Source organism: Diabrotica undecimpunctata, chromosome 8 (genome assembly GCF_040954645.1).
Source record: "Diabrotica undecimpunctata isolate CICGRU chromosome 8, icDiaUnde3, whole genome shotgun sequence".
NCBI lineage: Eukaryota > Metazoa > Arthropoda > Insecta > Coleoptera > Chrysomelidae > Diabrotica > Diabrotica undecimpunctata.
The window spans coordinates 99,904,238-99,920,680 of NC_092810.1; the positions used below are offsets into that span (position 1 = coordinate 99,904,238).

At 34.5% G+C, this 16,443-nt stretch overlaps 2 protein-coding genes across 3 annotated transcripts in view; one reads left to right on the forward strand and one right to left on the reverse strand.

The window, feature by feature from the left end:
• LOC140447799 (ubiquilin-1-like) overlaps positions 1-16,443 on the reverse strand; it is a 173,041-nt gene that overhangs the window by 149,769 nt on the left and 6,829 nt on the right. Inside the window, exons 2-3 of one of the 2 annotated variants that reach the window (XM_072540660.1) lie at positions 11,529-12,470; positions 5,017-9,491 (exon numbers count right to left, since the gene is read on the reverse strand). The exons of the other annotated variant lie outside the window; for it this stretch is intronic. Coding sequence (XP_072396761.1) covers positions 8,588-9,491; positions 11,529-12,403 — 1,779 coding nt within the window. The 5' untranslated portion in view covers positions 12,404-12,470 and the 3' untranslated portion in view covers positions 5,017-8,587. Of the gene's footprint in view, positions 1-5,016; positions 9,492-11,528; positions 12,471-16,443 lie in introns of those variants that run through there. 2 annotated transcript variants of the gene reach the window in all.
• Positions 2,387-16,443, forward strand: part of LOC140447801 (uncharacterized) — a 45,581-nt gene continuing 31,524 nt past the window's right edge. The window contains exon 1 of the transcript XR_011951636.1: positions 2,387-2,584. The gene's annotated coding sequence lies outside the window, so the exon portion shown is untranslated. The remainder of the gene's footprint in view (positions 2,585-16,443) is intronic.

The following is a 16,443-nucleotide window of genomic DNA, read 5'->3' on the forward strand; positions in this document are numbered from 1 at the left end:
TTTTAGGCTTTCAGATAATTGAGAATCTTTTAGGATCAAATCAAAAAGATCCACGGGTTACAAAACCATTGGTGGAACATTTACCAAAAAATTGTCAAAAAGGTGTAAATGGGAAAACAAAGAGGGGACGCTGCAAATATTGCTGAAAGACAACTAAAATTCGAAAAGATACTATTTATTATTGTCCGCAGTGTCTAAGAGTCGAGTTTGTGTTTGCAAAACTGATTGTTTCACCAGAATCTAAATGCTGAAAATTATAGTTGATTATGCAGTGTAAGACTGTGGGTTTATACAGTGTAAAAGCCAAATGGAATAAATTCATTATTTAGGTTACTGTACATATTTATAAAAAATCCCGAAACACGTCAAATTTAAATTATAACTTGACATTCTTTAACGTGAAAATGCAACCCCTACCTTCAACCCCCTTAGAATGACAGGTACAACCCCCAATTTTTAAAATAGGAAGTATAGGCTTGTGATATATCGTTTGAAAGGTCTTTTCATTCTCCATTCAAAAATGTTGTCGCTTTCACGTTTATTAAGATTAATTAAGATAAAATAAATTAAAATCATGTGGTTACCGAAATTCGCTACAATACAATCAAAAACTAAAATGTAATGCAAAACGTAATAAAATGTAGAACACGAAAAAGAACTATGAATGTTAATGAAGTAGATGTTCAAAATGTTCACCGCGAACGTCTTGGCAACATCCTAATCTCAAATAAAACTGTCTTCTAACATTATTTAACACAGGCGTCATCGACCTAATCGCAAGCGTTATTCGTTCTTTTAAGTCATTTAAATCAGAAGGTTTAGTTTTGTACACATGGCTCTTTACATATCCCCATAAAAAGAAATCTAATAATGTAAGATCAGGTGATCGCGCTGGCCATTCAATCGATCCTCGCCTCCCTATCCACCGATTGGGAAATACTGTATCGAGGTACTGCCGGACATTAAGTTGGTAATGTGCTGGTGCTCCATCCTGCTGAAACCATATCGTATTCGCTGGAACTTGAGAGTTTCCTGGATCAGGATATAAATTTGCCAACGTTGGAATGACATCATTTTGAAGTAGTGCCAAAAATTCAAGTTGCCTTCAATGAAAAAGGGACCAATGATATTGTTTCCTACAATCCCTGCCCAAACATTAACCTTTTGAGGGTATTAAGTGTGTTCTTCTCTCATCCAGTGAGGATTTTCGGCAATTTCCATTAGCGGCAATTTTGCCGATTAGCATGACCGTTAAGTGAAAAAGTACACTCATCGGAAAACATAATATTGTAACACTAATTGGATAATATTGTTATCCAACATGTCCATCATTTGCTCACAAAAAAAAGTTCTATCAAAATCGTCTTCCATGAGCTCCTGAGTAGGTATCATCTTATAGGGATGCAATTTATTTTCTTTTAATATGTTTACTATCGGTGTATGGCTAGCATTGAATGTAGTGGATGCCTGTCTACTCGATGTATGTGGATTTTCCTGAAACTCAAGCAACACATCTAATTTGAGTTCATCACTCAGTGCATTGGCAGCTGCTTTTTAATCTGCCTTACATGACCAAACTCGCGAAACTGCTTCTCTATTTTACTTATTGTTCCTTGGGATATAGGCGGTATATTAGGAAATTTCTCATGAAATAGGCGAGTTACTTCCTGTTGTGTTCGGGTGTTATCTCCGTAACCAATCATTTGTAAAACTGTTATTTTATGCATTTCCGTTAATCTAACCATTTTTCAGAACTGAATTGAACGAACTTTTTACTTAAATTAAAATACTGACAACTTAAATAAAACAATTTACTAATGCGTGTTAAAATAACGTCGCCACGGAAGTGGGGCTTCTTTGAAGTTTTTTAATAGTTATCATCTAAAAACCACATTGCTATGGTTTTTGTTCACTTTCTCATTATCAAGACCTAAACGGGAAATAAGTTTTGAGTATATTTTAGCGAATTTCGGTAACCACATGATTTTAATTCATTTTATCTTAATTAATCTTAATAAACTTGAAAGCGACAACATTTTTAAATGAAGAATGAAAAGACCGTTCAAACGATATATCACAAGCCTATACTTCCTATTTTAAAAATTGGGGGCTGTACCTGTCATTCTAAGGGGGTTGCATTTTCACGTTAAAGAATGTCAAGTTATAATTTAAATTTGACGTGTTTCGGGATTTTTTATAAATATGTACAGTAACCTAAATAATGAATTTATTCCATTTGGCTTTTACACACTGTCTAGAAAAACGTGTCGTTTAACTGATGGTCTTAAGAATAATGAAGATAAGCAAATTTGTTTATATGGTTTAAAATATAAAGAAAACAACGATGAATTTTTGCGAATCAATTGTGATTTTAAGTGACGTGCTTGACTGTGTACAGAGACATCGAATAATTTATTTTGACACATATTTTAAACTTAAACACATATAAATTTGTGCCAGTCAAAATTACATGTATGTATTTGTACCTCTTTTTTAATAATTGGTTCAATAATTATAATCCACAGAAACCCACTGGCTTGATGAAGAATTATTTAAGCGTTATAAAGAAAACACGGTGCAAATGGTAATGACTTTATTAAACTTTTATAATTAAGATAAAAAAAAGTATGATTCATTGCATTATATAATGTAGTGCACCTTAGGTTCACAAATTATTACAAATACAAAAATAGATTTTTGTATACAGTATTATTAATTTATGCAGCAGGTATAAGGATTAAATTGACTTTGATTTTTCAACCGATTACTTTTAGAAAAATCTATTACACCATAAATATTTTGCCCTGGAAACTCTATCTCCTTAAAAGATATGCGCACTTAATTGCCCATTACTCATGGAAAATGCGTGTTATCACTCAATCGGAATCTTCCACAAACTGGCCGACACGTGCATATTAGTACAGCTAAAAATATTTGATGATAAAAAATATGCAGGAAATTTCTCTCTTGCTAGATTTGTTGTATGTAAGTCCCGACTTTCGCCAATTACGGCACATATTTGGGGGTTTCGTAACTGTTTACAGGCTTTCTTAATTTTTCTTTGTCAAAACGAAGTACTTCTCATGTTTATTTGCCTAGTAATAGTAATATTTTATTATTTATGTCTTTTTATCTTACAAAATAGACCTGTACTCAATTGGGCTTTTACAAGCTCAAAAATATATTTATGTATTTTGTTTTTTCAGATTCAATATACACTTGCGATCATAAAATCCGGGTCACCTTGAAAATTTCAAGTTTCTTGAATATTTTTGCCTCTCGTGCAGTAATAAACGTTTCTTTAGACTAATGTATTTTTTATTTGTCATCAATGTTTGTTTTGAAGAAAAAAAAAACGGTTTTTTATTGTTTTTAATGAAAAGGCAGGAAACAAACCAAATTGTTGATAAAACAGACATACGAAAAAAAAAAAAAAAATAGAAAATACAGAACGCGGTAAAACATCAGTGAAATTTTAATCACTAATACCATGTATTGCCTCCCCTTGCTCTAATAACCTCTTGCAGACGACGGAGCATAGTCTCAATTTTTTCCGGATTAAATGTTGTGGTATGTTATTCTACTCTCTCACTAACAGATCCTTAAGCTCGTGTGCATTGTTAGGAGGTGTATGGGTTTGAATACGTTTTTTCAAATCGTCTCAGAGATGTTCGTTGGGATTCAGGTACGGAGACCTAGCTGGCCAGGGTAACCTCGTAATTCCAATCTCGTCAAAATATTGCATACTGATCCTAGCAACGTGAGGTCGCTCGTTGTCCTGCATAAAAACGGCGTCTTCTCCAAGCCTTGCCATGGTGGGCATAACATGTTCTTCCAGAATCTCCGTAATGTATCTTCGTGCAGTTAAGGACCCATTTTCGATGAAGGGTAATTCTGTGAGAAAGTCAGAAGATGCACCTCCCCAAGCCATGACCGAGCCTCCACCAAAAGGCATTCTTGGAGCAATACAATCTTGTGAAAATCGTTCACCGGTTCTCCTCCAAACTCTTAAACATCCAACGAACCCATTTAGGCAGAAACGGGATTCATCTGAGAATAACACTTTGCTCCAATCGTGAATTCTCCAATGCGCGTATTGTCGAGCTAAAGCTAGTCGTGCAACTCGATGCACCCGGCGAAATGGCGGTCCTGTAGCCATTATCCGAGAAGATAGTCCAGAAGAAGTCTTCTTCTGGCTGTTGCAACGCTAACATTGCAATTTCGTACTTCCTGTAGACGATTTCGATGCATAACCGCAGTTGAGGTCTGGTTTCGTAAAGCCTGAACACAAGAAAACGGTAATCTCGTGCAGTGGTCGTTCTTCTTCGTCCTGAGCCAGGTCGTCTGACTAGCAATGCGACTCCTGAAAGCGATAAAGCACTCGTTGAACCGTAGAAAGGCTTACGCCAACAGTTCTTGAGACTTTCGTGCCGTTTCAACAAGTCAAAGACATTTTTGGCAAAAAATAAACAACAATAAACACTAATATTGCAGCTAATAAACACGTTTGTTGGTTGCGTTTGAACAGAAAGTCGAAGCACAAATGAGACATTTAAAACAAGCGGCAGTTACAGGTATCGTTCATGTTAAGAATTGGGCACTTTTCCGCGAAATCGGCACTATTGGAATTCTTTGTTACAAAGGAAACCGCTAAGCCGACAACAATTCTCAGAAACATGCATTAGTTTATATTTGTGTTATTATTATTTAGGATAAAGCTCGTTAAAAATGAAATATCGGTGATTTTCAAGGTGACCCGGATTTTATGATCGCGAGTGTATGTTTTGGGGTTAATTCAGACTAATTTGTTAGCGAATTTCATTCAACATATATATATTGATGGTAATGATTTCCCAGATGTTGATTATCAGAGATGCAAAACATTTTCAATGTTTCTGGAGAAATAGAGCTTCATGCTACACGCGTGATGACTCCGACAGTGACGGAGAAGATATTCGCTTGGTCATAATAAGGCATTATTTTTTTACAATTCTTTCAATGTAGAATAAAAATAAATTAATATTTTATTAGTTTATTATCTAATAAACGAGATTCAATAAATTAAATATTGATATAAAACAACTATATCTAGTGAATAACTTGTTATATGTTTAGTAGCATTAACATATTGGGTGATCACATCATTAGAGTCACTTGGCAAATTGAACTTTTTGCATTTAAGTTAACGTGTTGCGTTAACTAAATTCACTTAAATGTGCTTAAAAACTAAATGCTTATGGGAAAGACAAATACCAAAAGCATGGAAAAATGCGGAAGTCATTCTACTCTTTAGGAAGGTTTTAGCACTATCGATCACTTGCAAACAATCCGGACAGTTATTGAAAAAACAATAGAGTACAACATACGCTGCATACGGGCAACATATGCTGCCCTCCTTAAAAATATATACGATGATGCTACTTTTCACGTAAAAATAGATGATGATCTGGAAACTATGAAAATAGACCTTGGCAAAGGTGTGAGACAAGGCGACACCATCTCACCCAAGTTGTTTACTTTGGCATTAGAAAATGTCTTCAAAAAACTAAATTGGACCGAAAAGGGATTAAAAATAGATGGAGTATATCTTAACCATTTGCGTTTCGCAGACGACATAATACTAATAAGCACAGATATCCATGAACTAAAATCAATGCTACAAGATTTAAATCACAAATCGAATCAAAAGGATTAAAAATGAATCTCGACTAAACAAAGACATTAAGCAACAGCCTAGAAAACATCACGATAGATAACATCAATATAGAAAAGGTAGAACAATATATATATCTAGGACATGCAATTAAAAACGAAAAGGAAAATCAGACCCTAGAAATTAAAAGAAAATTTTGGTAAGTTGAGCTTCATTTTAAAAGACAGAAAAATCCCAATAAATTTAAAACGAAAAACCTATGACACTTGTATACTACCAGTTGCAACTTATGGATTGGAAACTATGGCAATAACAAGAAAAAGGACAGAACAATTAAGAGTAACTCAACGGGCCATGGAGAGAGCCATGTTAAATAAATATAAGCCTCAGAGACAAAATTCCTAACCCCGAAATACGTCGAAGAACTAAAGTAACCGATTTCATGGAAAAAATAGCGACATTGAGATGGCAATGGGTAGCACATGTAGCAAGACAAGACACCAACAGATGGTCTCATAAAATGACATTCTGGAGACCTCGAGAAACAAAAAGGGATGGATAGACGATATAACAGCTGTAGCTGGAAAGCAGTGGATGAGAATTGCAAAAGATAGAAAAGCGTGGAAGCAATTGGAGGAGGCCTATGTCCAACAATGGATAAATGAAAGCTGAAGAAGAAGAAGAAGTTAACGTGCACAATATTTTGCAGTGAAACATTCTTGCCGTTCCTTCAAAATCTTATACTCCAGCAAATAAAAAATGAAATGAGTCATAAGCGTGATTGCTAAAGTTTATCGTATCGTTTAGCTGTCCCTATGACTTTTACCAAGAGTGACAGTAGCGGAGAATTTTGTATTTAATGTATTGGCATACAATAAGAACACATGAAAAATCTAGTATATCACTAAAACATTTTCGGTCGCATTCAGGAATTCCATCTTCTTGCTGTTCTGTCAATATATATTACCCTCCGTATCTCTTCACACCTTTGGTTTAGATTCTTTTCTGCTTTTGTTCAGTTTCTGGTAAATTTTCTTTTCTCTGTTGGCTTACTTAGTTCTCTAAGTTCTTTTTGAACATTTTTGAAATCAGAGCATCAAAAATATTTCAAATTCGTTATTTCTATTTTTTTCATGTTGTTGGGCTGTGTTATCATTCGTGTTTCATACTATGCAAGTTAAACGTTTACTTTGTATTCCAGTTCTTCCTTTGGCAAAATTTTTATTGACTGTTGTAAAATCGAAGTATTTACTTCGTTGCAGCAATCGTTGATTTAGCTGCTAATTCATCTGTTGTGTCTTTAGTTTGCTGTGTAAACACATTTCGACATAATCTCAGGACATTGATTAATTCCACTAAAGAGAATTCAATTTTTCTCAGAAATAAACTTCGAATCTTGATAGTTGCGTTTCGTTCGGTTTACTACCGAATACGTAGAATCAATTGCAGGGAGGATTTTATTTGTAACAATATAATTCATGAAAATTTAATTTATGAACTAGATCTAATGTATTATTTTTATTATTATAAGCAGAACTATATGATATTGTTGCAATGTAAAGTGACAGTCAATAAACATATTTTCTTATGCGCCGCCAATGATCGAATTCAAAATTTCCGAGAGTTCATGATTGACACGTGATTTCGGGTATTTTCGATCAGTTTGGACGCGTGATTTTGGATAACTAATTTTTTAGTTATTTTAAAGTTAACCCCTTGGTTAACTAGCGCGTCTGTTCTTGGAATGCAGTAATTTGACGACCTTGAATAGTTGTGAGGCCAGAAAATGGGTAATTTTTAGAATTGTAGTGTTCAGTATTATACTTTACTTCAAACTATACTTTATTTCAAAAGTAACATAGAGTAACTTCTCGGAAGAAACTTAATTTGTTATGCATATTTTAGTGCCTGTGCTTGCTTCTTTTTTTTTTTGAGCATGCGTATTTCCGCGGTTATTGAGGGTTTGAAATATGTCCATGTGCTATTGTTAGAATAGTGGACGATAAGATAAGTAAACAGGTCACAGATGTACACCAAGAAATTACATTACATAATTCGTTCGGGTAAATGTAAAAACATAATATACTGGTATTTAATAGGTGAATTGAACAATAACTTGTTAAGTGTATTTTTTTTAAATAGCTCAAAAAATGTAGAGAATAAAAAAGTACGAAGAGTATAAAAAGTAATATGCTTATTTATTGACAACTGCACTGCATTCCACTTTGAGAAAAAAAGGGGTTTTTTCGTGCAAATATGACATCTGTAGTATAACCAAAATTCCACTTTCAACAAAAAGACTTTTTACTTAGTACAGCAAATTCTTGATGGCACTTATACGGACAAACAGGATAAGATCGATATCGACCTTCTTGAAGTTACTCAGTTTTAAAATAGTGCCTCGGGCCAAGTTACACTGCCAACCATTTTAAAACTGTTATCGGAAAGCTGAATTAGATCATACTAGGAGGAAAATGAAAATACCCAGTATTTGTACCTATAGTGGGAAATTTAGAAGGAATTAACTGTGTAAATGTTCGACATGAGAACATTCTTAATTTATATAAAGATTCGGCAGCGAAGTGACTGATGCGGACAAGAATAATGATTTAACTAAAAAAATGTATGGCTTGAAACTGAAGGTCCATAACAAACATAAGGGCAGAAATTAAATAACAACTTTTTATCGTTTTTTTAGTAAAAACTAAGTTTTCTCACTTAAGACAGATTAACTTTAGCATTTAAAGAAAATTTAAATTCAAGTTAACCACGGCGCTCTAATGAGTTTCAAAACCCTCTGGAATACATTTGTTTATTTTTACACACATAAAATTGTTAAATTTCTGCAGTAATAAAACAAATATCTGCGGATCCACCAAAATAGTTTTACTAAACTACCATATTTTATAATATATTCAATCCTAAATACTGAACTTATCCCATTGAAGATAACTGCCCTTGTGAAAGTAACTTTTCGATAGCTGCATTTATATCTCCGAAGCAGGAAATCAATGCTTGTAGATTTATTTCGCGGTTAAGGAAACCCATCGCAGCCAACTGTTCTAACTGAGGTTGATATCGCTGTTCAGGTGGCAATGTGTTGTTTGTGTTGGCTGCCATACTGGATACCATTCTACTCATGAATTCTGAGAAAGCATCTCTAGGGGCACCAGGCGGAGGGTTTTGAGCGGAATTTTCTGTTTGGGAGCCAGGAGTGCCCGTGTTAAGGGGTTGAGGCGCCGGTGGGGGGAATGTGTGTATTAAAGTGGGAGCAGCTTGTCTTAAGCTCTCCATGCCTTGTTGAATTTGTAGGATGGCATCTAATGCTTGGGTGTTTGTCATAAGGTTTTGTATTTCAGGATTTTGCATCTGCTGGACCAATTGTGGCATCATACTTCTCATTTGCTCCTGTAAGGTGGGGTTTTCTGAAATCAGAGGATTCTGAGCTAGAAGAGCATTTGCTACACTTGGATCTGCACTAAGAGCTTCTAATACTGACTGGGTATATGGAGCTTGAAGCATGTTTTGTATAATAGTAGGATTCTCTGACATTTGTTGAAGCAAACTAGCTAAGGGAGGTGGATTTAATACACCACGACCAGGATTGGTTTGTGCTCCAGCTTGATACTGAGCCGCTAAGGATGACAGCATTGGTTCTTGAAGATTTTGAAACAAATTTGGAATAGGATTACTAGTAGGAATAGGAGAGCTAGGATCCAGGCCCATAGCACGCTCATGACTCCTCATTAATTCTTGCAGCATTGAAGGATTTCTTGCCAGTTCCGCTGTTTGTTGTAATAGTTCTGGATTATTCAGAGTTTGGTGTATTTCTGGGTACCTTAAATAAGTATATTTGTTATTGCATCATACATTTATATGTTTTCTCTGTTTACTACCATTTTTAATAATTTTACCATCAAAACCAACTAGTCATAAGAAAATGAACCGAGAAATAAGAGCTTGTATGGACTATAACTATTTGAAAGTAAAAATATGGGACACTTGCATCCTATCTATATAAAAGACGAAGCCAGATTTGTGATGCACTGATTAATAGATAGTCAGCAACACAAGCCAGGCGCATAGTGTTGACAATAGAAAGCTAAAAGCAGATATCATAATGGGGCAACCCATTGATGCAACAACTACGAGATATAGCTTTGACAATAAATTCAAAATTAATATTAAAGGCAGATAAAACTGGAAGGAAGGTGTACCCATACAAGCAGAAGCTACCTGGTACACTGATGGCCCAAAAACATAGTGAGGATGTAGGAGCCGATATAGTAGGGAGAAGCAAGAGATACATTTCCCGGTAAGGCTAGCAAAGGATGTAAAAAATTCTCTAGGCAGAAATAACGGCAATCCATCACTGCGTGGAAGAAATAGAAAGACAGAAATGAGCGCACCATTCAATTGCCATCTTCCTAGATAGCCAGGCAGCACTTAGGGCACTCATTTCTGTAGAGGTCAATTCTAGGCTAGTATGGGATTGTGTGGGTGGCCCAAATAAACTAGGAGATCATAGCAAGATTACAGTAGCCTGGGTACCCGTGCACGAGGGTCATAAGGACAATCAAAAAGTAGATGTAATGGCCAAACAAGGCTCATTAATCCCGTTCACCTGGTAATGGACCTGAACACTTGTGCTGTGTTGCAAAGAAAGTAACAAGAACAGCTACAAGAAAGTGGGTAGCACATAAATCTCTGGAATAGTGGAGGAATTCACCAGAACAAAGATAGGCAAAACAGTTAACTATAGAGGAAGAAACAGCAGAGCACATTTTGTGTCAGTGTGACAGCCTGTCAAATGTGCGGTTCTTTACATTAGGCGAGAAAAAGCCACTGGCAATGAGCTACATAGAAGGTTCAATCTAAAGAATGTAATCTACGCTTATAGGAGACAACAATAGGCCAAAAGCCACCTTATTGAATCTATCCATCTGCATCGAGTGCTAGTCGAGCAAATAGTGTGTTATGGGACCAAACCATGACAAAAAAGAAACAAAAAAAAAGTTGACGAACAAAGGTGTAAAAGAAATAATTGGAATTAAACAATCAAATATGATATTAAAAACAAACAGCTGGTAATATGAACCTATACAGTTCATGGTCAGAAGCAGAATCCCAAAACAAGTATGGAATGGAAACTAATAGGAAAAAAGAAGAATCTGAAGACTAAGACTGAGCTAGAGGAAGCATTCATAAAGAGATGATAGAGACACCCCGTTCGTCGTAAAGCGTCATTTACAGTTGTGGCCCTCTCTCACGTAGACGTCGAAATTGTAGCTAATGACCCCATTTTCAGTGATTTTTTAAAAATTAAATGTTTCTGAATTGTTGAAAATTAACTAACTATAAAAGTTTATTTACAAATGTATCATTATCTGATACTTTGAGTAATGCTGCCCTCTGGTAGAAGCTAGTAAAAAATTATATTTATAGCTACAATAGCGACAAATTGAAATGCAACAAACGACGTCGAATGAGCACTAATGCCCCTCCCTCCTATCGCGTACCATCGTAATAAGCAAAGCCCCTTGGTTTTCTCTATGACGTAATTTATGGATGTTCCGCTATGTAATACTAAACTGAAGAAAATTATGTTTACAGACTAAGCATCTAATTGAATAACAGAAGTTTACAGAGTAGAAACTTGAATGGAAGAGAAATCCCAACTAATAAAAAAAAAACAAACAATGGAAAAACTGTTAGCATTGACTTCTTTTTATTTGTAACTTTATAGTGGCTCCAAAAAAAAGGTGGTCTGAGAAAAACGCGCAGTACCTGCCTACACTAAAGTAAATTAGTCTTATTATAATAAAAAAAATCGGTAGCAAACAGATATTATGCAAATGTATTCTATAAAACATACCTTTGCACCAGATTTTGCATCTGAGGATTTCTCATCAGAAGATTTCGCATAACTTCAGGATTACTCATTAACTGGTTTACCATGGGGTTGTCTAGAAGATTTCTTAGCATGTTAGGGTTAGAAAGCAATTCACTCTGCATCTGATTCTGTAGCTCCATGAACGTAGGGGAACTCAATCCTAACTGGTTCAGTCCAGCCAAACCTCCTAATGACCCCAGTTGAAATGGAGTAGCTCCTATATCAGCTGGTCGTCTATTAGCTGCAGCTTCGGATAATCTGGGTGCAGCACGAATGACCAAATGAATCGTCAAGCCATCTTTAATGTTGTGTTGTAGTAAATGATCCTCATCCTGCATTATTTTACCAGCAAAAATTAGACACAGTTGATCTGGTTCTGCATTAAATTTAGGAGCTATCACAGCTTTTAAGTCTTTAACACCAGCATTCTCCTCTACCTCAAATGTTTCTCTTTCTTGTGGAGTTTTTATGTGAATACTTATCATTTTTACCGGAGGCTTTTCTGGAACTACCTCTTCAGGAGGTTTTTCTTGTACAATCTCTTCAGGTGCAACAGCTACTTGCTCAGTTTCACTTATTGGCACTTCCGGTATTATCGGTTGTTCAACTGGGGGCTGTTCGGGTTGATCAGATTGTTCCACAGATTGTTCCATCAGATCAGATTGTTGAACAGGAAGTTCTGCAGAAAGTTCGGGCACCAGTTCCAAGTTTTTAATAACAGCTTCAGAGTCTGTTGGTGGTGGTGGATGTGGTAGTTCAGGGGATGGTTCGACTTCCATGTGCATTGGAGGGACTTGAGGTGTGTTTAGAGAAACGTCAGGTATAGTTTCGGAATTATTGGGTATGTCGTCCGCCATTGTGACAATCAAATACAATTTTTAGTCTACTTTAAATTCTGCTCTGTCACTGTCATCCACAATGTCCCTGAAAAGGGCAAATTAGTGAATTATTATTATTGAATTTGAATAAAAATATTTTACAATTTATATATAAGAAATTAAACATGAGATTGTCAAAATGAATGACAGTGTCAATTGTCGAATTTAGAGTAGCTAAAAATAATTAAAAAATTGTCCAATTGTCAAACAGTCATAGGTGAGATTTTTGAAACATAATGCGTCATATTTTTGAGATTTTGATTATAAAAAAATAGAATTTGTTACGTATTTCTACATCGTTTCATTCAAAATCTTCAGGAAGTTTTGTTTCTTTATTTTTATTGTATAGCAATAAGGCAAAATATAGTTTTCAAGAGTTTTTGAATTGACTACTTCTAATCGCTCGGTATGCCTGTATATTTTGCACAGACCCGAATCAATCTCGTCACGAGACGCTTGCTGTATAATATACATAATTATACATTATAATATACACTTATCACTCTATTTACTTATTATCAATCAATAAATTCTTTATTAACAAATTTTAAACTTATTAAAGTTTTGAATTTAGTCATAGTACAAGATCCCACTGCATGATCACTACGTTCATAACGTAGTTCATTAAACTCATATTTTTACATAAATTTAATAGTAATTAGTTTTTGACAAATATTTTATTTCGTTTATTTATTTTTTAAATAAAATACGTTGCTTATGTTTTGTTTAAGTTACGTTTTTTTAAATAATTTTAAATAAAAAGGGATAGCGTGTGATATATCGTTTAAAAGGGTTTTCAACGTTCTATTCAGCAATGTAAATACTTTTCTTTTTTGTACAGGGAGTCAAGGGAAAAATTATTTATTTCATTCGATCAAAAAGCCATCGAGTCAAATATCTTTCACGATTAACTGGTCTATTGGTTGTTTTGTCATCAAAAAGAAACATCCGTATCCCATCGGAGAATCCATAAGTAGAAAACTGAACAACAATTTCTTGAAAATGTAACATTTTCATATTAGACTCTAGGTAAGTTTTAGGAGTCTTGTAGCGCATTCTGTTAAATCACTTTTTATAGTAACATTTGTAACAAATTTGTTACATTACCACATACGGGGCGAGTTAAGTTTTTTCCCCAAGGTAGATTTTTTATTTTTATCTCTGCAATATTTTATGCAATTTTATTTATGGTCTTGGTGCGGTATCATAGGCACCATGCCATGTACAGTACAAGCTCAAAGTGCATAAGCCTGAAAATATTTAGAAAATCGATTTCTGATGGATTGCTAAAAAAGGGGTGAATGTTGCCCACAAAAAGAAGATTATCCAATAAAGAACAAGACCATGTACCTAAAAAAAAGAATCTCCAAAAAGACCCCATTAGATTAACACTCGCGCTATGCTGGTATAGGCCACTTTCCTCAGGCAATGTCTGCGTCAAGGAAGGAAAGATATCATTTTCTTAAAATTTAATTTAATTTATTATGACGCGTGAGTGTTCACATGAACTCAGATATAAGAAATTTGAACTGTATTTTGAGAAATCGTTCAAACCTTAGAAAATGCATGGATCATCAGTTGATGATCCATACATTCGTTCTTTGAATATATTTTTATATAAAAAAATTATTTTTAACTTCAAATGGTGACCTTTTGATAGGAAATTAAATTTTGAACAACTTTTATGTCGATGTTTATATAAAAAAATTATTTTTAACTTCAAATGGTGACCTTTTGATAGGAAATTAAATTTTGAACAACTTTTATGTCGATGTTTATATAAAAAAATTATTTTTAACTTCAAATGGTGACCTTTCGATAGGAAATTAAATTTTGAACAACTTTTATGTCGATGTTTATATAAAAAAATTATTTTTAACTTCAAATGGTGACCTTTCGATAGGAAATTAAATTTTGAATAACTTATGTCGATGTATATGTACGAAAACTGCATAGAATTCACACAAATGCAACCTACTTTATAGGGACAAATTCACCCCTTTCTCAAATACGCACCCCTTTAAAAGGTAGCACTCCGCGGTTTTTTCATATTTGAAACTTTTCATAAAACTCCTTTAACGTTGCAGGTCCCTTTGGCCCTATTTTTTGAACATAATCAATATCCTATCGTGTTATGACTGGCTGATTGACCCCTAGTCTATGCTATAACCCTCCGTTCATCGGGTGTGGTCTGTGAGTCTACGACAAAATAAAAATTTGGATAATTCTCATTTTTTTTAAATTTCTACCTTCTTAGTACCTTCCTAGAAACTAAATACCATTAGTTTTTTTTTATACAAAACTGTTTTTAAAATTTCTAAATAGCTGCTGAATGGCCGTTTGTCCTGACAGACCCCACCCGATCAAATGTGTAACAATATTCTGCTTCTTAGTTGTATTTTTCTTGCAATCTTGTTTCACTTGGCAACCCTGTGCATTTTTGTGAACTGGATTATTCGGTTATTCCGAGAAAATACGTCAGTTCACCGATAAAAACACTGCCGTATCATATATACCGAAGAAAGGAAAAAATGTAATTGCTGTTTCCACTGTGCACAGAGATGATCGGATTGATGAAGATACTGGTGATCAGAAAAAACCAGAAATAATTACTGTTTATAATTCCACAAAGAGTGGAGTAGATGTTGTAGCCAGAATGATCACATCATATAATCTTTCGAGAAATACGAAACGTTGGCCAATGGTAGTAGTGTATAATCTCCTTAATCTGGCAGCAATTAATGCATTTGTAATTTACAAAGGCAACAACCCAGATGAAGAATTTTCCAAAACGCGAAGATTATTCCAAAAAAACCTAGGTATGGAATTGGTACAGGAGAGTATACGACGGAGAGCAGTTGACACGCATTTGCCAAAAGCTGTGCGTGCTTCGGCCTTGAGACTCTCAGGCATTGAGGTCGACGTTGTAACAGAGCCCCAGCCAGGTAAGAGAGGAAATTGTAAATATTACACAAGACGCAAAACTCGCTTTTTTGTCAAATTTGCAAATACTGGCTATGTATGGACCACATAATGGCATGCTGCAAAGACTACTTAGAAAATTTGACCACCAAAGTTTGACCACTGTAGTTTGTGTCCACTATTTAATTTTTTATTTAGTTTATATATGTTTTTGTAGTAGGTACTTTGTTTCTAATTAGTTTTAAAGTTTTAAATGTTTTTTTTTGTTTTTTTCATTATTTAGTCGCTGTTGACAAATTTGAAAAAATATGCGTTGAAATTGTAAACATTTTTAAAATTGACCTAATACAACTCAAAAAATTTTTGGAATTGTTTCTGTAATAAACATTATTTAGTAAATGATTTGTTTAAAACACGTTGATGCGAAATTAGCAATAAAATGTATGCTGTTGCTCGGGAGGTGGTATTTCATTTTGGTCCTCACAGACCACACCCGACCGAAAGTGTTTCAGAATGGTCACCCGATGAACGGAGGGTTAAAATAAAATTCGGCAAATGATGATCTACTTAAAACAACGAAACTGGGGAACAATAATTGTAAATCAGTTTGTAAAATTACCGAAAATGACATTATTATTATTTTTAACATTGCTAAAAATAAATAAAATTATTCAAAGATAAATATCAAAAAAATTGTAAGGTTTTTGGCATCAATTTAGTAGGTACTAATTTTTTTTATTACGAAATCAAAATTATGACACGGAGCTGTAACTATTTCGCTATTAATGTATACGGGACAGTCAAAGCTGTCGCTATATTTTAAAGCGTAATAATCTAAATGCAATAAATTGGCCCCCTTCCTACCCGCCTAAAATCACCATTGAAGCATCACTGCCTTACAGCTTTTGAAAAATGCTATAGTAAAAACCAAATCATGTCCAAATTGCGTGCATCAATATGATAGAATTACTATTTTTAATAAAGGTCTCCTAGCAACTTGTGTTTGCTACAAATATGTTCAGGAAACTACATCAAATATTACAAACGCTTCAATTTGTCCATTACTTGGTGGTTATTTTAATCAATATATTTAGACT